Source organism: Schistocerca piceifrons, chromosome 8, assembly GCF_021461385.2.
Source record: "Schistocerca piceifrons isolate TAMUIC-IGC-003096 chromosome 8, iqSchPice1.1, whole genome shotgun sequence".
NCBI classification, from domain to species: Eukaryota; Metazoa; Arthropoda; class Insecta; order Orthoptera; family Acrididae; genus Schistocerca; species Schistocerca piceifrons.
In genome coordinates this window covers 318,742,470-318,769,539 of record NC_060145.1, presented here as the reverse complement: position 1 = coordinate 318,769,539, position 27,070 = coordinate 318,742,470, and the positions used below count along the sequence as shown (strand labels likewise).

The 27,070-nt window shown below is 41.8% G+C and overlaps 1 protein-coding gene across 1 annotated transcript in view; it reads left to right on the top strand.

Moving 5' to 3' along the window:
* The window catches only part of LOC124711814 (synaptotagmin-7-like), a 540,385-nt gene that overhangs the window by 440,151 nt on the left and 73,164 nt on the right, over nt 1-27,070 (top strand). Inside the window, exon 3 of the mRNA XM_047242038.1 lies at nt 9,243-9,254. Coding sequence (XP_047097994.1) covers nt 9,243-9,254 — 12 coding nt within the window. The remainder of the gene's footprint in view (nt 1-9,242; nt 9,255-27,070) is intronic.

The following is a 27,070-nucleotide window of genomic DNA, read 5'->3' as shown; positions in this document are numbered from 1 at the left end:
AGGACATGCGGAAGAGAAATAAGAAGTGAACCACTAAAAGAAACACATTTTAATTTCCACATGAGATGGTAACATTTGTTAACTGCGTACCATATTTATGTTCCAGGTTCCAAATGTGACGACCATTTGCATCCACAGCAGCCTGGATACCATTTCACGAAAGTCCTGCTCACCTCAGTTAGCGGAAATTTATTTGTAACCACCCGGTACTCTTCTTAGTACACTGTATACGCAAAACGTAAAATGTCTTCATTTTCCATCCTCCTTGGTATTGCAGCCAGCAGTGCATTGGAATTTCCGTCAAAACTATATAAGTCATGTTTAGAGAGTGTATGTTGTGAATTATCACGGCCTAAACGTAAATGAGCATTTACAAAATATCGAGTAGAAGCACGGACATACGAGGTGACTAGACGAATTGAAACAAATAAGGAATGAGAAATACAATTTACTACAGATCTGACACGTTGTCATTTGCTGACAATATTCAGAGTGATACAAAGCGTTAAAACGTAATACATAAGTATAGCTCTTTTTGACACTGGGCAGATAATGTATCAAAAGAAATTTAAATCTGTTCTATCTGCATCCAAAACGTTGATTTGTTCACTAACTTCAGTTGTCCGCTTTCGCTTCCCCTACGATAAAAGGAAGATGCATTCGAAAAAACTGACCATGCGAAACGTGACAACTGTAGTCAGTTATGAATACTTAAAGGTGACAATCTTCCCGATTTCCTTGTGGGGTAAGCGTCGTATGTTCTCTTAAACGGAATCGTTCATATGTCAGGCAGCAGACAAGTTTTATCGTATTTATTACCAAAAAATTTCATATGAAAATAACAGTTTGAGTGAAATATTTAGTTCAAGGCGTTCAACTACAACAAACGTTGAATGCGTGAAAGATCATTACAGCTGTTTACACTTTTTCTACATTTAACAGTCACAATATAAACATAAACATATAGTCATCAACCAATAACGTCATAACCTTGTATGGTGTCCGTGTACGACTGTAACCTTTTGTATTCTATACTGCAACGCTCGGGACTTGTTCAGTCCACATAAGGTTGCTCTTTTTAAAATTGGCAAGGCCAACATAAATTAGTATAATGTAATCTGACTATCCTCATTTCAGACTCTTTAGACAAAGATGCTGAAATAGCGAGACAGACATATTTTACGTTTGAAATAATTTAATATTGCCCACTGGTTAATTTTGCCTTTACTGAAACCAAGTTGAATCTTCCCAACTTAGTTCTCGTATGATTGGCAAGATACAGACCCAAACTTCTGCATTCACATATAAAGTAGTTGTACTTCGTCGTGGAGAGGTTGTAATACCAGTTATCACAAAACATGAAATCACAATATCATGCAGCTGCGTTCCCGAAGATCTCGAGACAAACTCACCGTCTGCGATCTGAAAGTAAGTCGCTAATTCAAAGAGTGGCTTATCTCAAAATATTCGTTACTGGCAGAAGTTATGCTGAGTGAAAGTCTGAATGAATTAGACAACAAAATACCTAGTTTCGTTACTTCCACATAAAGCATTCATGCAAGGCGCTATGTTTCGTCACATGCACTTGTACTTCATTTAAATGTGCTTATGAAAGGTGTGAATTTCAAATAAAGTTATAAGATTTGCGTTTGCCTTGGAATTGTTGTTGTGCCTAGAGAGTACAAAAGATTTACATGCAGGACACAAATTAAAGTTACGTGAAACAACTGCTGTCCTCAGCACAGCCATACAACGTTCAGTCCTTCAACGTCTATTTGAAAATCACGTAGGATGCAGAACATTTTTTCAGAATGAAATACCGAATGCTAAACCCCAACGTGAAATAACTGCAGTTCATAATCAGAAAGGAATCTACCTCACCGAATCGTTACGGTACATGAGAGTCACTTTGCTACGATAAAATCTTGACAAACCAATATAGCCCGTCCTGCATTTGATAACGCAAAACTTTGCCTTTTGTCCATAATCTTCGTGCGAGAGGAGCATATGGCTCTAATCATTATGGGACTTAACATCTGAGGTCATCAGTCCCCTAGACTTAGAACTACTTAAACCTAACTAACCTAAGGACATCACACACATCCATGCCCGAGGCAGGATTCGAACCTGCGTAGCAGTAGCGCGGTTCCAGACTAAAGCGACTATAACCGCTCGGTCACAGCAGCCGGCTGAGGAGCTTCATGTTAAAAAAATATCTCATATATACAAACCATTGTTGCATCCACCTATGTAAGGGACAGTCAAATGAAAACGAGACATATTGGAGAAAAAAATAGTAAACTGTCCATTATTTAAAAATAATTGCTATAATTATTAATACATTTTTTTCGCTGTGAAACAGAACGCTCAGTGCCTTCACGGAAAAATGGTTTCGGTTGATTGTACCCAGGCGTGCCCTTGGTTGTCCGAAGCACATCGACTACCTCGAAGGTCGTTCTTCAGGGAACAAAAAATATGGAAATAGCACGGGAAGAGATTGTGACTGTATGGAGAATAAGTAAGAGTCTTCCAGTGAAACTTGTGCAGCTTATTCCGAACGCCTAGGCATGCTGACAGACGACATCATTCTGTTGCAGGATAATGCCCGCCCACACCTTGCAAATGCTGTTCCGACTTCTCTATAGTCGTTTCGCTGGGAAGCCCTTACACATCCTCCATACAGTCCCGAACTCTCCCCATGTGATTTCCACATTCTTGGAGCTCTGAAGAAAGACATTCGAGGCCGTCGATGTGCTTCGGGCAAAAAAGTGCACGCGTGGGTACAATCATGGTTCCGTAGGCAACCGCAAATAATTTTTCCATGAAAGCATTGACCGCCTTGTCTTACAGTGGAGTAAATGTATTAACATTACTGCGATTACTTTTTAAGTAATAAACACTTAACTTACTCTTTTTCATCTGCCTTGTTTTCATTTCACTGCCCCTTATATACAGCTCTCCTTCTCCCTTTTGGTCCCCTCCTCCAGATCAACCAACCAACCATCCAACCAACTTTCTCTCTTTCCCGGCATATATGAATGCAGCCACTTTCACACTTTCAATAGCACACCACTTCACACGTTAGGAAAGTACACCTTATGCCTCCCATAGCCACGATCATAATCAGCTTTATTCTCCTGAAAAGCTTTCAAAGCATGCCCAACGTCGGCGCATCTATGCACCTCATTGGGTTAGATCGCTCAGCCGCAAAGAACTTCAGCAGATACACTGTCGTAGCAGACGCTGTAGTGAAAGTCGATCAGTGAGTTTAGAGATAAGAACAAAGATTGCGCGCAGATAATCGACACACAATAAACTAAGACCACGGAAGTTGGGAAGATATACAAATATGAGAGACAACTTTTAAGTTTGCAGTTACAATCTCAGTTACAGTTTAATTTTAAACATGGTTGTGGATGTGCCTATTGTATTTACGAAATGTTTACATGTTAAAAGAGGTGGTAAAAAATTTTGACGATACAAATTATACGCCGCTCCCCCCGTCGGAGGTTCGAGTCCTCCCTCCGGCATGGGTGTGTGTATTGTCCATTAGCTTAAGTTAGATTTAGTAGTGTGTAAGCTTAGGGACCAATGACCTAAGCAGTTTGGTCCCTTAAGATCTTACCACAAATTTACAATTTTTTTTAGAAATTATAAACAAAGATAGAAACAAGGGCAAGAAAATAGCTCTACATTCACTCACAAAAGAAAGTAAGATGAAAACTAGGGTTCCAGGGCAAGTACATGGATTCTCTCAAGAAAAGCAAGCTTTCACTCGACGACTCAAGGTTGCTATAGAGTTAACACGACATTTAAAAGAAAAATCTTGTACCTGTTGTTGTGCAATTTCTTAAGGTAATGATGCTGCTCTGCAAGGTACTGTTTATATTCTCGTAAGATAGATGGTCTTGCAGAGGTCATGTAGAAAATACGTAACCGACAACCCAAACGTAGCTGTATTTCACTGATTGTTGGAACTGCGAGCCAAGTTGAAGGGTGTCCCTGAGGTGTGCAGAAAACGTCTTTTTAAAAGTGCAGTCTCCCTCAATGTCCATTACCATACATGTATTTGGGCTTCGTATACGAACATATGAGCGATGGAGGCAACTAAACTGGACCTATCGCAGCACAGGTAATAGGTCCAGTTTGGTTGACTCCGCCGCTCATATCGCTTATATCGGGCGAACTAATATTGCACCTTCAGCGCTTAGTGGCCGCGTGGTTTGAGGCGCCATGTCACGGATTGCGCGGCCCCTCGCGACTGGAGCAAGTGAGGGGGGAAAATGACAGTGGAATACACAGTATGTTCTGCAATCAATGAAAACGTGGCTTGCACAGTATAGATGATAATATACTGTAATATGAAAATTATTTTATAACATCATTATTAAGTTACAATATTATAGGTATACATCCAACTTTCGGAATTAGTTAAATGTCAGCCGAAAAGATGGACCATGCTATTCTGCAAACAAGGTAAAACAAAGCAAAAATTTTCAGTAAATTTTTAGAAATTTGTTGTAAGGTCTTATGGGACCAAACTGCTGAGGTCATCGGTCCCTAAGCTTACACACTACTTAATATAACTTAAACTAACTTACGCTAATGGCGACACACACACACACACACACACACACACACACACACACACACACACACACACACGCCCGAGGAAGGACTCGAACCTCCGACGGGGGAAGCCGTGCGAACCGTGACAAGACGCCTCAGACGGCTCGGCTACCCCGCACGGCAATTTTCAGTAAAAACACATGCAGTTATGTCATATCCTATCTGTTCAGTATGTAATATACAGTCACATCACCGATAGAATATTATGGTTTCATGAAGACACCAAGCAGTGCAACCGAAACATGTACACGCTGCAACATCGAACTGGACAGGTGTCGGTTTGGTTGCTTAGTGTTGCAGCCACCGGAGCAGACGGTTCATTAGCGCTGATTGCGGGGTCTCTAATGAACCTGTTACTGGCTGAGCACGTCCAACACGTGGCAGATCGATTGTGTACCTGAAACGCTACCACTCCAGGAAACTTGTATTCATTGCACCACACAAGACAACGAACATGTTTTTGTTTTTCTCATTGCGACATATCGCCAGCATGTTCGTAAAAGAAAAACTGTAACTTCGGCTTATAAAACTCTTCAACCGTGTAGCCGTGTGTACTCGTCCACTTTGCGACCTGAAATGGGATTCTTCGACGCTCAAAATGCTTAAGAATTCAGTTTGGTAAAATGGATCATTCAAAAGTACACTCAAGCGCCAGAGAAAGTGTTATAAGCATGCGTATTCAAATACAGAGATACGTAAACAGGAAGAATACTGCGCTGCGGTCGGCAACGCCTATACAAGACAAGTGTCTGGCGCAGTTGTTAGATCGCTTACGGCTGCTACGATGGCAGGTTATCAAGATTTAAATGAGTTTCAACGTGGTGTCATAGTCGGCGCACGAACGATGGGACACAGTATCTCCGAGGTAGCGCTGAAGGGGGGATTTTCCCGTACGACCACTTCAGGAGTGTACCGTGAATATCTGCAGTCCGGTTAACATCTAATCTCCGACAACGCAGCGGCCGGAAAAAGATCCTGAAAAAACGAGACCAACAACGGCTGAAGGGAATCGTTCAACGTGACGGAAGTGCAGCCCTTCCATAAATTGCCGCAGATTTCAATGCTGGGCCATCAACAAGTGTGCGAACCATTCAACAAAACATCATCGATATGGGCTTTCGGAGTCGGACCCACTCATGTACCCTTGATGACTGCACGACACAAAGTTTTACGCCTGGGCCCGTCAACACCGACAATGGACTGTTGATGGATGTGTATGGGTGTGAAGACAACCTCATGAATCCATGGACCCTGCATGTCAGCGGGAGACTGTTCAGCTTGGTGGAGGCTCTATAATAGTGTGGGACACCTGCAGTTGGATAACAGGGGACCCCTGACACGTCTAGATACGACTCTGATAGGTGACCCGTACTTAAGCATGCACGACACAAAGCTTTATGCCTCGCCTGGGCCCATCAACACCGACACTGGACTGTTGATGATGGACGTGTATGGGAGCGATGAAAACCTCATGAATTCTTGGACCCTGCATGTCAGCGGGGGACTGTTCAGGTTGGTGGAGGCTCTAATAGTAAGGGATACATGCAGTTGGATGACATGGGACCCCTGACACGTCTAGATACGACTTTGACAGGTGACACGTACGTAAACATCCTGCTACTATGTCTGAACATCGAGCAGCGAATTTCCGAGGGTACATGTGGCAGTGCTGTGAAAAGTACTCTCCACCACACAAAATCAAGTGGCTTGCGGAGTATACGCGCGAGATCAGAAATGATGCCAGCTCATAAGCACCAAACTGCAGTTATAGTCTCAAAGAAAACCATCTGTTGACAAATAGCACGGATTCAGAAAATATCGTTCTTGTGCAACACAACAAGCTCTTTATTCTGCTGTGTAATGAGCGCTATCGTCAGAGTATCTCAAATTGATTCCATATTTTTACAGCCGACCGGAGTGGCCGAGTGGTTAAAGGCGCTACAGTCTGGAACCGCACGACCGCTACGGTCGCAGGTTCGAATCCTGCCTCGGGCATGGCTGTGTGTAATGTCCTTAGGTTAGTTAGGTTTAAGTAGTTCTAAGTACTAGGGGACTTATGACCACAGCAGTTGAGTCCCATAGTGCTCAGAGCCATTGAACCATACTTTTACATTTCCAGGATCCATTTGAAATCGTTACTCACAAGCAGCTTCTCATTAAATTGCTTGCCTATGAAGCATCGTCTCAGTAGTGAGACCAGATTAGAGACTTCCTGCAGGAAAGCTCACAGTTCATAGTAACTGAAGGAAAGTCATCGAGGAAAACAGAAGTGATATTTGCTCTTCCCGAGGGAAATGTTGAAATGTTGCAGGCCCTCTGCTCTTCCCTGATCTATGTAAACGATTTAGGAGACAGATAACTTTTGCAGATGATGCTGTCATTTACCGTCTAGTACAGTCAAGATATCGGTATGACGCAAAAAGTGGAATTTGACCCTAAATAATAAAAAGTGTGCTTCCATCTCACAGGAGTACTAAAAGCAACCTGTTAAATTTCTGGTACACGATAAACTGCGCAAATCTAAAGGCTGTCATTTCATCTAAATACCGAAGGATAGGCCGAGCGTTTCTGGGCGCTTCAGTCTGGAGCCGTGCGACCGCTACGGTTGCAGGTTTGAATACTGCCTCTGGCATGGATGTGAGTGATGTCCTTAGGTTAGTTAGGTTTAATTAGTTCTAAGTTCTAGGGGACTGATGACCTCAGATGTTAAGTCCCATAGTGCTCAGAGCCACTTGAACTATTTTGAACCTAAGGATAACACCTACGAATAATTTAAACTGGAGCGATTAAATAGACAATATTGTGGGGAAGACAAATCAAAGACTGCGTTTTATTCGCAAAACGCTTAGAAGATGCAACAGATCTACTAAATAGATTGCCCACATTACGCCTGTCCGTCCTCTGTTAGAGTACTGCTGTGCAGCAGGGGATTCTTACTAGTTAGGATTGACAGAGGACATCGAAAAAGCTCAAAGAATGGCTGCTCGTTTTGTATTATCTCTTAACAGGGGGCAGATTTGCACCGCAACTCACTTGCCGGTTCTCGTTGCGGTGGAACATCAGTCACTAATATTCTCCTCCGAATTCTAAAATGTTCTATTTGGCGTCTACCTACAGAGGAAGAAAAGATGATGGTAATAAAGTAAGAGATGTGAACATCTCGATCAGGTGACTAATGGTGGAATCCGTTTGCATAGGACTTCCGGAATGCTGTTCAACTGATCTTTATCTTAATTGGTGCATTTCAGTAAAGGTTTCTTTATTACAACGTTGAAATCATGTGCAGCGTGTGGTTGCACGAAATATATGTGAAAGTATGTAGGCTAATATTACAGGTAAAATTGTTTCAAAATGACAAAAACACATATTTAGATATTAAGTTAGTTAATTTAAGGACTTGCGCTAAGGACTGATATCGTTATCAAGTAGATAAAAACGGTCTCCTATTAGAGAGTGTTTATTCGTGTCTAAATATTACGAACTGAATTATAGGGGTCGTTACATATATCGTAAAAAAAACGCTTGGAGAATTGCGAAATATTAAGTGCATGATCTTTCTTTTATCTATTTAACTTCACAATTTGTTTCTACTTAATCTCAGAACTGGGTACAGGATTCTACCGATAAAGTATTAAGGAATGTTTTGACCCTTGCCTTTAAAATAGAGATTTCAAGACGAACGACTACACAAAGCTACGTAGGAAACATATTTCTAAATCTTTGGAGAGTAAGTTAAGTTGTAGGTTGGCCCTCGGGTCTAAAAGTCGATGAATGTAGAAGATTCTAAGACGACAGAATGTTAATATCTGATTAAGTACAAGAGCATCGTAAAGTATCTGTATTTCTAGAGGGTTCCTTAAAACGTTGTAAAACTTAAACTCTTATTTTGCATAAAGACCGGACGTAGTGGTGAGAGATTGATGTCTTTTTATAAAAACTAAATAAAAGATTTTACACGTATTGTTGAGGAATTGTCAGAAAACCAAATACTTCCTGCCCAAACGGCATTTTGTCTGTTACTCCCGTGGAAGCGGCGAGCTAAATGACTCAGTGTAACCGAAACAAGAATTCACCGAAGAACTGTAACCCTGTCGTTAGTAAAAAAAACTGTCAAGCAACGTTTCAAATTATTTATTATCCTGTCACCTGGCCAAATATAAAAACGATGACAATCGCATAAATGTTGAGAATTTCTGAGAAATTAAATTAGATGTAATACCAATACAAGTTGTTCAGTTGCTAAAATTAACGCTTGATTCCGGCTTTAAATGAGAAAACCTACAAATGTCAGCTCCACTTCGTATAATATATAATGACGGAAACTCGGCTGTCTGCCCTTCTTCACGTGACTTAGATGTTAGTTAGTATCATTAACGTGGCAGACATGGAGGCGTGCGCGGTGTATTTGCATCTGTGATATGGGGCATTAGGTACATGAAATGAGCGTATTTCAAAGTAGGTTACTGCCTTCTACGTGAAGAAACACAGACGTAAAACGTTCAGCTTGCAGCGACTGCCTTTCAATCTGAACGCATAAATCTGAGGCGATGCCATTGACTTTTAATGCTCGCTTTGTCTGTTTCTTCTGGTGCTGGCCTCCTGTGGGCGTCCAGGACCCAGTTCGAGTAAGTATGTGTTGTGTTAAATGTAGCCTTCATTTAATCGCACTTACTGATTTCGTATCACTTCACTGGCACGTATGTGGTAGAATTGTAATGGCAAGATATGCACCTTGAAAAGAGGATTAGTCTTGCACAGAGCTCATGAATGGCTTCTTTATTGTAATACAGCACAAGTTAGCACGATGCATTTCCAATAATATTATATTTCCAAACACATAAATTCAGGTAGACATTCGATCGTCACCTATGTGCTAGAATAGTCTCTCTAGTTATCTTTACTCTTTTGAATCTGACAGACGATAAACATGAGGAAAAATGTATTTTACCATGTGCACGTAGTCGGACTTTCTGGAAATTTCATTAACACCAGATATGAAGGTTATGTAATACAGTAATCATCCTAACATGCCAGCGTAGATTTTAATAGACTGACTCATTTATAGCACTACTGCGAGTGAATCTCCTAGTATCTCTTTATTAGATCATTTTCCCCAAAAACACGACAGAGCAGTCTGAAAAACTGCCATCGAAGAACACTGACTAGTAAAAGAATTGTTTCTGTGTCTTCTTCCTACTACTATTCCATTTCGTTTCTTATAGACGAATTACACGATAGCTAAATTAGCACCCGCTGCTTTGCTCGCGTTGAGTGTTTGGTTTCCACATATTTTGTTTTCACTTACACGAATGTTTACGTTCTTTACAAATTGCAACATCTTCTGAACTTTGCACCGTAATTAAGGTCACAGGAGCTTGGTTTTTTCCGAATGTACTTCTGACTAGAAAGTGAATCTGGCAGCGAGAGACGGAGGTCTTTATTAATCTGCCTTTTGAGTTCTTGTCATGATATTTCTATGGAAATTTTCATCCTCTCACACATATTTCTTTAAAGTAAAATACAAAAAAAAAATGGTTCAAATGGCTCTGAGCACTATGGGACTTAACATCTGAGGTCATCAGTCCCCTAGAACTTAGAACTACTTAAACCTAATTAACCTAAGGACATCACACACATCCATGCCCGAGGCAGGATTCGAACCTGCGACCATAGCGGTCACGCGATTCCAAACTGACGTGCTTAGAACCGCACGGCCACACCGGCATGCAAAATACAAAATTTTATAGAATTAGCTTTAAAAATGTTGTAATAAAACGAAATATTTTCATAAAAATTTTCATACTTCGGTGTTGAAACTCCAAAAAACACTGAAACACGTGTTCTCTTTACTTCGAACATTGAAGAAAAATACAAATTTTCAGAGATTTAGTTTCAAAAATTCTTTTGCAATGAGATATTTCCATAAATCTTCCATCCCCTATTTTATCCCCTTAGGGATTCAATTTCCAAGAACACTAAAACATGCATTTTTTATGACCAAACGATAAAAAGTTTCACCCACTATTTTACACGCTTATGATTGAATTTCAAAAAACGCTGACCTACATATTGTAGTATTTGACAGAGAAACCAAACACCAATTTTTGGAGTTCTAGCTTCAAAATTGTCTTAATGGTGACGTATTTTCAAAAAACCGTTCATCCTCTACTTTACGCCCTTGGGAATGGAATTTCAAACAATCCCTAACCAAACGATGCCTGTGGTATAAGATTAACACCCTCTGTAATTTTCAAGTTTCTGCCCTCAGCGGTTTGTACTGGGCGAAGATAAGTCAGTCAGTCAGTCAGTCAGGAAACTGCCTTTTACAAATAGAGATAAGGCAACGCAATACATGAGATACTTTATACTACAGCTGCATACACTAATCTGCAATTGAAGTGGACGCGGTTATTGTACTGGAAGAGAGCGATCCTATCGACTTTCTGAGAAGATTCTAGAAAGGTCAGATATATATTACCAGACGATATTGTGATACAAGACAACGAACTTCATCTGTTTCCCTGTGTCTGTCGCTATCAAGGTATCGTATTTGGGAAAGGGACCTGTTTCATCACAAAGATTTTTCCTGAAAACCGGTTTATTCTGTGACTTGAAGAAAACTTCTTTTCCTCTAGATGTGTTTTTGTCCTAGTGGGTAGCGAATGCTTTATTAGATAGCAACGTACAAACATTAGAGATGATTGCAAGGACACACATCTATCATTTTTTTTATCCTTCCTATAAAGAGGACTGATCTTTCCTCCTTTCCAGTTACGATGGGAACGTGAATCACTTTCTCGAAAACTGAACACGTATGTAATCACGTTAATCACAGAAAAATAAAAGTTTGATATCATAAGATTTAAGATTAGATCTGTTCTATGGATTTCACACTATGTTTAAGGTTTACAAAAAAAACTTTACCACGCAGATATCTTCTACACTTGCGCCGTAGTCGTTGTTAGCATCAAGTGAAAGTATTTTTCGATACGTTTTTACATCGTGTCAGCATGCGGTTCCAAACGAATGCTACGGCACAATATACCGCATGATCAAAAAGTCAGTATAAATTTGAAAACTTAATAAACCACGGAATAATGTAGATAGAGAGGTAAAAATTGACACACGTGCTTGGAATGACATGGGGTTTTATTAGAACAAAAAAAAAACAAAGTATTGCTAGACGCGTGAAAGATCTCTTGCGCCCGTCGTTTGGTGGTGATCGTATGCTCAGCCGCCACTTACGTCGTGCTTGGCCTCCCAGGTCACCAGACCTCAGTCCGTGCGATTATTGGCTTTGGGGTTACCTGAAGTCGCAGGTGTATCGTGATCGGCCGACATCTCTAGGGATGCTGAAAAACAACATCCGACGCCAATGCCTCACCAAAACTCCGGACAAGCTTTACAGAGCTGTTCATAATATTATTCCTCGACTACAGCTATTGTTGAGGAATGATGGTGGAAATATTGAGCATTTCCTGTAAAGAACATCATCTTTGCTTTTTCTTACTTTGTTCTGCTAATTATTGCTATTCTGATCAGATTAAGCGCCATCTGTCGGACATTTTTTGAACTTTTGTATTTTTTTTTTGTTCTAATAAAATCCCATGTCATTCCAAGCGTGTGTGTCAATTTGTACCTCTCTATCTACATTATTGCGTGATTTATTCAGTTTTCAAATTTATACTGACTTTTTGATCACCCGGTATGTAGTTATCGATTTTCTCCGATCACAAACGAAATCTAATGCAAACAACAGTTCAATAAATATGACACATTTAACTTCCAAATTCGAAAAAAGAATGTACATGTACTGGATTGATGTACGTTAAGACGCCTTTGAGATCATGAAACTGTTGCAATAAAAAAAGTGAAGTAAACTTTTATTAACGTGGGAAAAAATGGGCAATAGCAATGAAAATCACTAAACAAACAAGTGAATTGGAGAAATGAAAAGCAATGCTGGCCAACAATGTATACACACACATCCAGTTCATATTTTTCAGAACGCCGCCATAGACGGATAGTGTGGGACGCCTCACAACTAGCTCTCATGTGAGGCACATTGACTTCTGGCAGAAGGTTGCTCAACATTTCGGTTCTGAGCAAAAGTATTAACTACAAAGAGGTGAAAAAAGTCATGGGGTAGCGATATGCACAAATGCAGATAGCGCAACATCGCGTACGCAGGTGAAAAAGGGCAGTGCATTGGCGGAGCTGTCATTAGTACTCAGGTTATTCATGTGAACTAAGACTTCGGACGCGTAGTGGTAGTTGGAGCTAGACACATGAGGCATTCCATTTCGGAAACCGTAGGGAATTCAATATTCTGCGATCCCCAGCGTCAAGAGTATGCCGAGAATACCAGATTTCAGGCATTACCTCTCATCACGGACAACGCAGAGACCGATAGCCTTCACTTAACGACAGAGAGTAGCGGCGTTTGCTTAGAGTTGTCAGTACTGAGAGACAAGCAACACCGCGTGAAATAACCACAGACATCAAAGTGGGACGTACGACAAGCGTATCCATTAGGACAGTCTGGCAAAATTTGGCATTAATGGGCTACGGAAGCAGACGACCGACGCAAGTTCTTTTGCTAACACCATGTATCGCCTGCAGTGCCTCTCCTGGGCTCGTGACCATATCGGTTGAACCCTAGACGACTGGAAAACCGTGGCCTGGTCAGATTACTCCCGATTTCAATTGGTAAGAGATGACGGCAGATTCAAGTGTGGCGCAGACCACAATAAGCCGTGGATAAAATTGCCAAGAAGTCCCTGTGCAAGCTGGTGGTGGCTCCATATCAGTGTGGGTTGTGTTCGCATGGAATGGACTAGTTCCTGTGCCGCAACTGAACCGATCATTGACTGTAAACGGATATGTTCGGCTACTTCGAGCCCATTTGCAGTCATTCGTGGACTTCATGTTCTCAAATAACGATGGAATTTTTATGGATTACAATGCGCCAGTTACGGGGCCACAACTATGCGTGATTGGTTTGAAGAACTTTCTGGACAATTCGAGTAAATAATTTGGCCATCCGGATCGCCATTCGTGAATCCCAAAGAAAATTTATCAGACATAATCGAGAGATCGGTTCGTGCATAAAATCCTGTATCGTCAACACTTTCGCAATTATGGACACCTATAGAGGCAGCGTGGTTCAATACATCTGCAGAGGACTTCCAGCGACTTGCTGAGTCCATGGCTCAACGAGTTGCTGCATTAGGCCGGACAAAAGGAGGTCCGACACGATATTAGGAGGTATACCGGGACTTTTGTCACCTCAGTGTGTAATCAGAGACATTGTTTAGTTCAGTCAGTCCATCGCCTTAATGCAAATAACACAAAACCTGCCACCTTGAAATGCTGCTGTTCCAAAGGTGCACGAGTGTAACAAAACATTATCTTCTACACTACTGGCCATTAAAATTGCTACACCAAGAAGAAATGTAGATGATAAACGGGTATTCATTGGACAAATCTATTATACTACAACTGGCATGTGATTACATTTTCACGCAATTTGGGTGCATAGATCTTGAGAAGCAGTACCCAGAACAACCACCTCTGGTCGTAATAACGGCCTTGATACGCCTGGGAATTGAGTCAAAGAGAGCTTGGATGGCGTGTACAGGTACAGTTGCCCATGCAGCTTCAACACGATACCACAGTTCATCAAGAGTAGTGACTGGCGTATTGTGACGAGCCAGTTGCTCGGCCATCATTGACCAGACGTTTTCAATTGGTGAGAGATCTGTAGAATGTGCTGGCTAGGGCAGCAGCCGAACATTTTCTGTATCCAGAAAGCCCGTACAGGACCTGCAACACGCGGTCGTGCATTATCCTACTGAAATGTAGGGTTTCGTAGGGATCGAATGAAGGGTAGAGCCACGGGTCGTAACACATCTGAAATGTAACGTCCACTGTTCAAAGTGCCGTCAGTGCGAACAAGAGGTGATCGAGACGTGTAACCAATGGCACCCCATACCATCACGCCGGGTGATACGCCAGTATGGCGATGACGAATACACGCTTCCAATGTGCGTTCATCGCCATGACGTCAAACACGAATGTGACTATCATGATGCTGTAAACAGAACCTGGATTCATCCGAAAAAATGACGTTTTGCCATTCGTGCACCCAGGTTCGTCGTTGAGTACACCATCGCAGGCGCTCCTGTCTGTGATGCAGCGTCAAGGGTAACCGCAGCCATTGTCTCCGAGCTGAAAGTCCGTGCTGCTGCAAACATTGTCGAACTGTTCGTGCAGATCGTTGTTGTCTTGCAAACGTCCCCATCACTTGACTCAGGGATCGAGACGTGGCTGCACGATCCATTACAGCCATGCGGGTAAGATGCCTGTTAACTTGACTGCTAGTGATACGAGGCCGTTGGGATCCAGCACGGCGTTCCGTATTACCCTCCTGAAGCCCACCGATTCCATGTTCTGCTAACAGTCATTAGATTTCGACCAACGCGAGCAGCAATGTCGCGATACGATAAACGGCAATAGTGATAGGCTACAATCCGACATTTATCAAAGTCGGAAACGTGATGGTACCCATTTCTCCTCCTTACACGAGGCATCACAACAACGTTTCACCAGGCAACGCTGGTCAACTGCTGTTTGTGTATGAGAAATCGTTTGGAGACTTCCCTCATGTCAGCACGTTGTAGGTGTCGCCACCGGCGCCAACTTTGTGTGAATGCTCTGAAAAGCTAATCATTTGCATGTCACAGCATCTTCTTCCTGTCGCTTAAATTTCTCGTCTGTAGCACGTCATCTTCGTGGTGTAGCAATTTTAATGGCGAGTAGTGTACTTACAATGCCGCCGACCAGCATCTGTGACCCGCACGCGCATTGCCGCCTCGGCGGATTACGTGTAGTCACGCTTGGCAGCCTGTCGGCGGTCTTGCTTCTCACTCTGAGGATGGCTGGACAGTACGGGGCCGAAATATCAGTGGAAGACGTAGTATTTGCGCGGCTGCTTGCCCGAAATTTAATGAATTATTCATTACGCCGCGAAAAGTTGACAGTGCACAACAAGCCGTTAACTAATTTTGTAAATGGTAACTACAACGAATTCAGCTGTGATCCATAATAGGTGAATGTTTTGAAACCAAAAATATACCTGTACATTTTATTTAATTATATTACAGCTAGTATAACTAATTACTTTATTAGTTATTGATTTCAAATGTCTCATTCAAACACACTGCTTGTATTCCATAAATACAATTAATTAGCTGCGCAGGTTGGACAATGTAAGAAATTCGTCACTACATAATGTACCTTCCAAAAGGGTGCCTAACGAAGTGTGCATTACAATGACAAGTCATCTTGGCACTTACTTCCACGTTTTCACTTTGTCAGCTCTTCACTGAGTTTGTTGGCAGCGCCACAGAGGGTGCTGCTTGCCCTACGTATGTAGTGCATGATGCCTTTGCAATCTTAATCATTTATTGCTGACACTCTGTCATGCTTTGGAATCATTCAAACCATTATTCCTTAGTGGTGTATTTTCCGTAAGCGTTAGTACACAGGGTGGTCAGAATCAGTGTTGTAAGGGTAGATTGTAAGAGTATTGGACGGTTGGCTGTGCTGAGAAATTGTTCTCAAGAGAAAAATTCGATACGATGAGTAATTTCATAGAAATTAGCTTTGATGTTAGCCAATCAGACCGTTGCGTGAGCAAAGTCAGACGACCCGCCAGAGAAAGTGTCGCCAAAAGTGTTCTTGGTTTCGTTTCGTAAAGCCGAATAAGACACCGATTTACCGATGACCTCAGATGTTAAGTCCCATAGTGCTTAGGTCCATTTGAACCATTTGACACCGATTCAAAAACTAAGTTTAGGACGGTAGTAAAGATCTAACCGGAATCAAAGGCTCAGCAGCCTCATTCGCAGTCATCTACGCAGTGATAACAAAAGACACTAACTGTATCTGGCAAGCCGCTTGAACTTGTGGGCCCAACAGCATGGTTTGCTAACTTCATTTTCTTATCAATTATTTCACAACACAACCCATCTTGCAAAATCCTTACAAGTTTTTCGGACGCTTTCTGGCCACCTGTATAATTGTTTGAATGATTAAGGGCCTACATCAACACGTTCGGACTCTCAGTTCATCTAATCACTCATTAGATTATTTATATTTATTACATTAATCTCCAGTGGCCGTTGTGGTCTAGCGGGTAGAGCAACAAGCTACAGCCCTGTACGTCCCGGTTTCAGTCTCAGTTAGGGGCGGGGACATTTTTCTCGTTCCAGTCCCTCCAGGATGCACAGATTCACTCTGCCTGCTATGAAATGAGTATCGATGGTCTTTCCCAGGGATAAAGGGCAGCCAGGGCGATAGGGCTTCCACCATCCTAGTGCCGCGGCGGAGGAACGCTTTGCTCCGTCTGCAACCAGGCCATTAGCTGGGTCACGATCTTGGGCCTCTGACTTCACCCTCACTTTACATCAAAGGGAACATGCCACGCCACAGTTGTATGAGGCTTGTCAGGCAAGCAGGGCACTGCCTGGGTGGACTTCTAATATCCTGCCTGATCGTGGGTTCCCAAACAGAGCACATTAATATTTCATTTTAAATTTGGCTGTCGAACGGATGTTCGTGTTACCGCTGACCAAGATAAGGTTTGGCAAGAACCAAGACAAGCAGTAGACATCTACATGGTTACTCTGAATTTCACACTTAAGTGCCTGGCAGAGGGTTCATCGAACCATTTTCATGTTACTTCTCTACCATTCCGCTTTTGAATGGGGCGTGGGAAAAAGGGACACTTAAATCTTTCCGTTCGAGATCTGATTTCTCTTATTATGATGATCATCTCTTCCTACGTAGGTGGGTGTCAACAAAGTATTTGCGCATTCGCAAGAGAAAGTTGGTGATTGAAATTTCGTAAATAGATCTCGCCGCAAAGAAAACCGCCTTTGTTTCAGTGACTGCCACCCCAACTCGCGTATGATATCAGTGACACTCTCACCCTATTGCGCGTTAACACGAAACGAGCTGCCCTTCTTTGCACTTTTTCGATGTCCTCCGTCAATCCTACCTGGTAAGGACCCCACACCGCGCAGCAAAATTCCTGCAGAGGACGGACAAGTGTAATGTAGGCTGTCTCTTTAGTGGGTTTGTCGCATCTTCTAAGCGTTCTGACAACAAAACGCAGTCTTTGTTTCGCCTTCCCCACAATATTATTTATGTGGTCTTTCCAATTTAAGTTGCACGTAATTGTAATTCCTAGGTATTTAGTCGAATTGACAGACCTTAGATTTGTGTGATTTATCGTATACCCAAAATTTATCGGATTTCTTTTAGTACCCATGTGGATGACCTCGCGCTTTTCTTTGTTTAGTGCCAATTGCCATTTTTCTCACCATACAGAAATTTTCTCTAGATCATTTTGTAATTGGAATTGATCGTATGATGATTTTACTGGACGGTAAATTACAGCGTCATCTGAAAACAATCGAAGGGGCTGCTCAGATTATGGCCTAGATCATTTAGAAACTCTTGCTGTGTGCGGACGGGTGCTATCTTGCTGAAAAATAAGCCCAGAATGGTTTGCCATGAAGGGAAACAAAACGGGACATAGAATATTGTCGACGTGTAGCTGTGCTGTAAGGGTAGCGGATGACAACCAAAGAGTGATTTCCCTAAATCACTCCAGGCAAATGCCGGGATGGCTCCTCTGAAAGGGCACGGCCGACTTCCTTCCCCATCCTTCCCTAATCCGATGAGACCGATGACCACGCTGTCTGGTCTCCTTCCCCAAAACCAACCAACCAACCAAGACAACCAAAGAGGTCTTGCTGTGAAATGAAATGGCACCCCACACCCCTAGTCCTGGTTGTTGGGCCAGGTTGGTGTCCAACCACTGTCCAGGGCGTCTCCAGACAAATCTTCGCTGGTGTTCGGGGCTGAGTTCAATGCGCGAATCAGCACGGTAGACAGTTCTGCTCCAGTCAGTGAGATTCTAGTGCGAATGCGCCCCATACCACTCCAAACGGGCTCGTCGATCTACAGAGGTCAATGGGAGTCGTCCAACGGGTGGCGTGACCACAGTCCACTTTCTGTGAGCCGCCTATCAATGGTCCTTTTTGGCACTGAAGCACCAGTTGCACGTCAGTTCGATGATGATGTTGATGAATACGGAGCTCTGAGTCCTTCTCTGACGATTGCTCGGTTCTCTCGTTCTGTCGTCTCTCCAAATTGATCGCTTCCTTCTTGACACTGTGTTCCGCCATGTTTCATCCATTTCGCCCAACATTGTCGCATATTGACATCGCTCCTATTCAAATGTCGAGCGATTTGCTGATTTCTCCAATTGGATTCTTTGAACCTAAAGCACACGTCCTCTCTCAGATGCTCACATCTGAATATATTGTTCACGCCCCTACCCTACTGAGTACTCGGAATGAAATTCTCAAAGATTTTGGGTCCTGGTATCGACAAGTCCCCTGTTTACTATCCTTACCAGCTGCGAGGTTCGCTGCAGCGTCACATATTCTTCCAGCGGCCACAAAAGTTCACAATTTTTCATACCTAGGTGAATATCAGTTTGTGACCAGTTTGCATAACTACTCCTTGGTGAGTCATTTTGTTTTCTTACAGTGAATAACAAGGAAACATAAAAGATGAAAGACCATTGACGACGTAATTAAGAGAATATCCACTAAGACGCTCTAGCGTCTTGATATAATTAAAACTTAAAAACAGCGGTGATGAAGGCGTTTTCTATTGAAATACCTAACTGTCATTTGTTTTCCAATCTAAATGTGTGAAAAATTATGGTAAATTCTTTTGAGTTGTTACGTCGCCTAATATTCCTCATCCAATTTCTAGACGCTCATGACTCATCCCGTGTCCACAGGTGGTTGAACTCTGTAGAAAATCACTGTCGCCTGCACTTACAAACGGCTGTTTTGCAGTGCTTTCTTGAAAACGGGCAGTTGGTTAAAATCTCCAGACTGCCATTTGTGGATCGTTGACAATAGCTAAATACTGATACCAGATAGTGAAAGAGAGGGGGGATTTTGTCAAAATATTACTGTTGTTGTGCCGCCGCAATGCTTCCTGATCGTTGTTTAAGTTCTTCGCGCGGCATGTCTGGGTGTTTGCCTCACCTTTATTGGAACTGAGTTCATTCATAGACATTTCAACTATTCAACTACAGGGTAGTTACAATGAAACTTTCGCTGCTTGTGACAGTCCCATGAAAAAAAGTGCCCGCTGGACAATGAAACTTTGTGGGAACATTTGTAATGACAGGCGGAAGAGAAATAACGAATAAACTATAGAAACACATTTTAATTTCCTTATGAGAGAAAACATTTGTTAATTGCGTGCCTCGTTCACGTTCCACGCTACAAACGTTGCTCAGTGTGACGACTATCCGCATTCAGGACGACCTGGAACCGCACTAGAGATAACATTTCACAATTATTCACAGCACCTCTCGAACTGTGCACTGCATGGGGAGGTAGCACATTGCGTCCAGCATTCTCTGTCACGGCACAGTAACTTTTTCAACGGTTTGTGGAACAATTAGCCACCGGCCTCAAGCATGAGCAGTTCCCAAATCACCAGTTCAATCGAACTTTCATACTATGTTCTTCAATCCCGGAGAGGAAAGAAGACCTATCCGTATCCTTTAATGTATCGATAGTCGCGAAGAGCTGCACCACTATTGCCGTTGTTTTGATAAAACAGCGTTACGACTAAAGCCCTGCACACTTTGTTCACCGGCCGGAGTGGCCGAGTGGCTCTAGGCGCTACAGTCTGGAACCGCGCGACCGCAACGGTCGCAGGTTCGATGTGTGTGATGTCCTTAGGTTAGTTAAGTTTAAGTAGTTCTAAGTTCTAGGGGACTGATGACCTCAGAAGTTAAGTCCCATAGTGCTCAGAGCCATTTGAAGCATTTTGAACACTTTGTCCAGACCCATGTTGATTGCCTGAAACTGTAATGCACACTGATGCTTGTGTTTCCACCATAACATTGCCGTACCGGTACCGGTACGGTACCCGTACGGTAAATAGTTTTCCTTCAAACTTGGCTCAAATAGGGGAAGTTTAATTATAACGACCCTGTACGTCTCGGACTCTTCATCCACAAATAATACTTCCTCAGAGTAGCATTTTCATGTTATAAAAAAATCTATATTCTGGCCACGGCCTTCTTAGTGTTCCACTACACCACATCTTATAGTTCCTCTTACGTTTGTGTGGTATTTGTGCCGTTTAACGACTTTATTTTCCTTCCAGTTTCGCCTATATATACCTTGTCACACCTAGTATTCTGAGATGCATCGCTTTACATTTGTGCTCACCCAAGAACTATTCAAAAGCAGAGGTGGATTCTCATCATCCTTTTTCTGTGAATTTCAACTCCTTCCCCTGTTAAGCTGTTGTTTTGTTTTCCTACCAGCCAAATTTGCAAATGCGCCGCACCGTAAATAAACAAAAAATAATAATCTGGACCGAGCTGTATGTAATAGGCATTACCTTAACGAATGTTAGTTTCATGCTTCCCTTGAAATTACTGGGTGCACTGTAGCCGAATTCGGGTTGTGCAGAGCACGTCGTTCTTGCGGAATAAAGAGTGAAAAGTGCAGAAAAGTCAAAGAAAGTTATCTACATTTTATCTTATAAACCATATGTCTTTAGTGTGACATAACACACCATATTCTGCTGCCCAGAATAGAAGAATTGGAGGAAAACATAAGCTTTCAACAGAACAGTGTCACAGCTCTTCGCTCACTGTCGATTCTAAGAACTATGCTCCACTGCCATCTCCTCTTTTTCTGCAGCGTAGTGACGCTGGTATTGGAGCTGTTTGCAGCTGAAGCAGTGGTCAAGCCCACATGTGCACACACGGATACAGATTTCCTTAAATATCTTTATACAAATAACAGGATGAAACTTTTGGACACTAAACAGCTGATTTCTTTACCTGTTCTCCAAAATTTTGCTCCGTTTATGATGAATCAGCTGCCGAAGGAATGTTAGGTCTTAATCACCTCTTCTCCCCAGATCTCTTTATACTTTGTTTCTGGAGCTAATTAATAGTTACAAGCCCTCCTAAACGTGCGAACAAGTAAAACGAAGCAATACTGCAAAGTGTCATTGCCGTTGTTTTGAGAATTAGTCTCCAAACCATGGAAAAAATCTAAGGAGCACCTGCAACAGTGTTTAATGACGGATTTTGAACGATGATATCTTTCGTAACGAATAAAAACATTTCCTTCACATGATAACTTTATTTTGAATTTGTCTGTATTGTTTATTCCTGCTGAATGTGGGAATTACTTTCACTGCACCTTTTTCTTATAATCTGTACCTGTTTTGTATTACATTTACTACTATGATCAGTAATGCTGTAACTTGTTTTATGCTTTATCTGCGTTTTTAAGTAACTTATTTTTACTATTTTCTCTATAAGTGATGAAAATTGACTCCATGAGCTGAAGAAGATTAAAGATCCATCGCCACATAGGTGCATTCTATAGAGTACACTAAAAAGTACTTCCTCTCCTTTCTTGCAGACGTGGTCCTTCCGATGGTATGTGTTTCAAATTATTTAGAAGCTTCCCGCAGTGAACACTTGTGTGCCAAAAGGCAGTGGTGTGTGAATCAGCCTAACAATAGTTACACGTTGAGGTTGTTACGTTGAACACTCTCTCTCTCTCTCTCTCTCTCTCTCTCTCTCTCTCTCTCTCTCTCTCTCACACACACACACACACACACACACACGTATATCAAGCACTCGTCTTGAAAAGCAGATGAAATATTTCTCACACATTGCTTTTGGTCTATGAGACTTTCTCAACCGAGCCCATCACTAGATTGGCACACATGCACTAAGAAGAAGAAAGATTTATCAGTTTGTCTCTGTAGCAGACGATTGTTAGAAGTCCAAGATATGAAATTAAATATTAGTCGGGTCTTAGTGCTTTGTCAGATGGAACTGTTTCAAAAATTTTGTCTGCTATAGTTGTTTCAGCATGTGATCTCAAAGCATTAACTTCGAAAATATTTTCTCCCAAAATATTGTCAACTGACTCTCTTCTTCTTCTTCTTCTTCTTCTTCTTTTAGTTCAGTGAAATACGACGTTATTGTCTTTCAAATGGTCCCACAGACAAATACATACATTCTTACCTTTACGGCACATGCACATTACTTCCACCTATTAAAAGACAGATAAGTACCTTTCTCTTCACGTTTTTTGTATCATTTATAAGCATAAAATCATTAAATATTTCACCTTTTAAACCGACTATGTTATATCTAATTATGAAAACTACCTACGGCTATTTGCTCAGAATTAATTAATTTAAAACAGAAACGGAGGTGAGGTGGCGCAGTGGTTAGCGAAATGGACACACATTCGGAAGGACAACGGTTAAAATCCGCGTCTGGGCATCCAGATTTCGGTTTTCCGTCATTTCCCTAAATCATTACACGTACGTTCGGGATGATTCCTTTCAAAGCACATGATCGATTTCCTTCCCCATCCTCGAAACATTCCGAGCTTGCGCTCCGTCTCTAATGAACTGGGCCAGCCAGGGTGGCCGAGCGGTTCTAGACGCTACAGTCTGGAACCACGGGACCGCTACCGCCGCAGGTTCGAATCCTGCCTTGGGCATAGATATGTGTGATGTCCTTAGGTTAGTTAGGTTTAAGTAGTTCTAAGTCTAGGGTACTGATGACCTCAGATGTTAAATCCCACAGTGCTCAGAGCCATTTGAAACATTTTTTTCTAATGAACTGGACGTCGACGCGACGTTAAATCCTACCTTTCCTTCCTTCCTTCCTTCCTTTTATATCAAAATTAGTTGTATTCTCCACAGAATATACTACAAAATACACAATATTTTTTCCTACAAAACGTAATATTTCATATTAACCGGCCTCAGAACAAGAAGTGAGGAGTGGTTAGATTTTCTTCCAACAATGTTTACAATATGCAGCTGCAAATACTTTCTCAGTCCCTTTTTATGGTAAAACAATTTGATACATTTACTTGAGCAAAATGTTTCGTATTTATGTTTGTCCAAATGAATGTGGCCCCGTTTAAAATTAGATCTGTGTGGAAACTGCAGCCATCTGTTACCCCCACACATGAGAGTAACCTGGCTCTGGGATGCAATCTTGCATTGTACCACATCTCCACAATGTCTTTTGAGGGTGTAGATCTCTCCTCTGTATGATTTCGCGATACTAAAAAGCGAACAAACATTGGATATCAATACAGTGTTGTCTCACGCAATACTATTCATTCAACGAAAGGGAAAAGTAAGAGTTAATAACATTTAGAACGCTTAGCTTTACTGACGTTACTTTCATTATTATTAATCTGTCCACAATACTTCCTTTCATTATTCATTCTCAATCTGAAAAATAAGTGCCTGAGATCCCCACTTTTATTTGCGTAGTTCATGTAAGGAAGTGAGACCTTAACCATATTGTGTAATAAACAAAGTGGCTGCGCTAAGTTTTAACAATCCTTCCACTCAATCTAACCAAAATAATAATAATAATAATAATAATAATAATAATAATAATAATAAAATAATAATAATAATGTCATAATAAACTCATTACAAAGGGCTAGTGATTTTTTACTGTACATCCCCTGGAATGCTGTATATCAAATCTGTTTTTGTTGTTGTGGTCTTCAGTCCTGAGACTGGTTTGATGCAGCTCTCCATGCTACTCTATCCTGTGCAAGATTCTTCATCTCCCATATCAAAACTATTAGAAGATAAAAGTAAAATTTTTAACATAAATTGTCGTATGTATTTATACTTAGCCTTGATTTGTAGGTTGTAGAGTTCCCGACGCCATTTAAGTGAACTGCTTGAGACCGTTTGGAGCTTCAGATTTATTCAAATATTACACAACACAGTTAGTCAGCCGGCCGGAGTGGTCGAGCGGTTAAAGGCGCTATAGTCTGGAACCGCACGACCGCTACGGTCGCAGGTTCGAATCCTGCCTCGGGCATGGATGTGTGTGATGTCCTTAGGTTAGTTAGGTTTAAGTAGTTCTAAGTTCTAGGGGACTTATGAACACAGCAGATGAGTCCCATAGTGCTCAGAGCCATTTGAACCACAGTTAGTCAGCCGTATCAAATAGTCCAAAAACGTTTTGAAATCCCATGTACAATATAGACCCAAATGCACAGTGCACCATTCGAAATTAGTTTCCACACAGTATATTACAGTCCGCAGCAGCGTCTGTCTCTTGGACATACGGGATGCTTATAATTAAACTTTCACCACTTGAGCCAATGCAGACGGAAAACCATTTACCGTATGGGTATCCAACATTATAGGAATGGTGTTCAGACTGTGCGCTGCAGGAGTGCATTGTTAATAGTGTTAGTGTCATGACCTGCTGTTAGGCTCTGCTACTGGTACGGCTGAAACACAAGCATCAGTGTGCACTAAAGTTGCAGACAGTCAACATATGTCCAGACAAGGTGAGCGGGGCTTTAGTCATTAAGCTGTTTAATTAAAACAACAGCAATAGTACTGCTGCTCCTTGCGAGTAGCGGCGCATTAAAGAAGTACCGATAGGTCCTCTTTCTGCACTGGGGTTGAAGAACATGATTCGGAACTTTGAATAAACTGGCGTTTTGGGAACTGCTCCTGGGAAAGTCTGGCCGCCAATAGCACCACTAATTGTTGGAGACGTTACTGATGCTGTGGCTGAGAATGCTGGATGCGGTGGGTGATCTTCAAGCAGTCTACGAGCTGTATCACGACAGCTGAACATTTCGTGGTGCACCGTTGTTTCGGGCAGCAGTAGAGCAACCTCTGGCGCGTTTCCAGACTGTCGTCGATGCAAATGGTCATCACGCTGAGAACGTTTGTAACCTGGAACTTAAACATGGTACGCAGTTAACAAACGTTACCTTCTCGCATTGAAATTAAAATGTGTTTCTTTCAACGGTTTATTAGTTATCTCTCTTCCACATGTCTTACCAAATGTTTCCGCAAAGCTTCATTGTCCTACAATCACGCCTTTTTCATAGTGGTTCCATCAAGTAACGAAACTTTAATTACAACCACCCTGTACACATACAGAATAATTCAGCTGCCCCTACCTACGGGTTTTATGGAGCCTGCAACACCTTCAGAAACGCGCAAGACTTTCTCGCTCGCTACGTGCAAACTATTAGTCCTACAGAAAAAATGAACAGGACCTTTTTGTAGGAAACGTAACGTAATTAAATTTTGTATTGGGATGTTTTCACCAGAGGCCACACGTTTAGAGTTATCCAAGAAAAACATGTTTGAAGGTCACTTTTATACGTTTTTCTTGAATAATTCGTAAACTACAGCCTTTAGCGAAAATGTACCCCAGTACAAAATTTAACTCCATTAAAATTCCTACAAAAATATTCTGTTCACTTTTTTCTGTAGGATTAATAATCAGCACATAGCGAGCAAGAGGATGTGAAAATCTCACATGAGGTTTTTGGAAGACTTGCATGTTGCATGTAGCCCATAGGTAGGGGCATGTAAATCACCTACTTCAGTTTGGAGGTGATTCTGTGATCTTTTGGCGTGTTTTTTGCTCGTTTGTGACAACAGCCAAGTTCACAGAGCTCCACGCATACGCTCCTGGTTTGACGAATACTCAGACACCCTATCACGACTGGCCCGCTAAATGACCCAGCCATCATAAAATAGAAGATATCTGGAACTATTCAGAAAAGGAGGTGAAAAGTGAAACTTAACATATCCACCATTCGCCAGTATTAGGTAGCTTTACAGAGTTGAATTAGTGAGTGCCTTCAGTTTCATATGCTGTGACTGAAGAGAGTTGTAGACCATCCATCTCACCAAATTGAAGTTGTTATCGAGGCCAGATGTGCTATTGCACGGAACTGTGAGATTTCTCCTGTAGATGACTAGCTTTTGGCTGGAGTGCTTAGAATTCAATACTTCCCCGTCGCATTAGTTACATTTCAAGGTGAGTATTCAGCTTCTAAGGTAAAAATCCGATTGTTTCAACAGAAAATGTGTCAGAGGTTTTAGCAACATCGACCAACACACATCACCTCATGCCATTAGTTAAACGGATATCGTTAGATATAAATAACTTTTAACTTTCATGTAGAAAAAATGGGTCCAGGCTTCTTGATCATAAATGATAACCTACCAATATTTGTATTCATCTTTTTGTTTATTAATTCCTAATCTGCAGATAAATTTGTTCTTTGCACCTTTCGACTCCATTTGGCTGATACTCGTACTCTCAAATCCAATTCTCCATAACTGTAATGACGACGACGACGACGACGACGACGACGACGACGACGACTACAGCAGCAGCAACAACAACAACACACTGCACTGCACTGCACTGCCTGCCTAGCCTTGCTCCAACGCTCACATAAGAAAGTAAAAATTTGTAATCGAA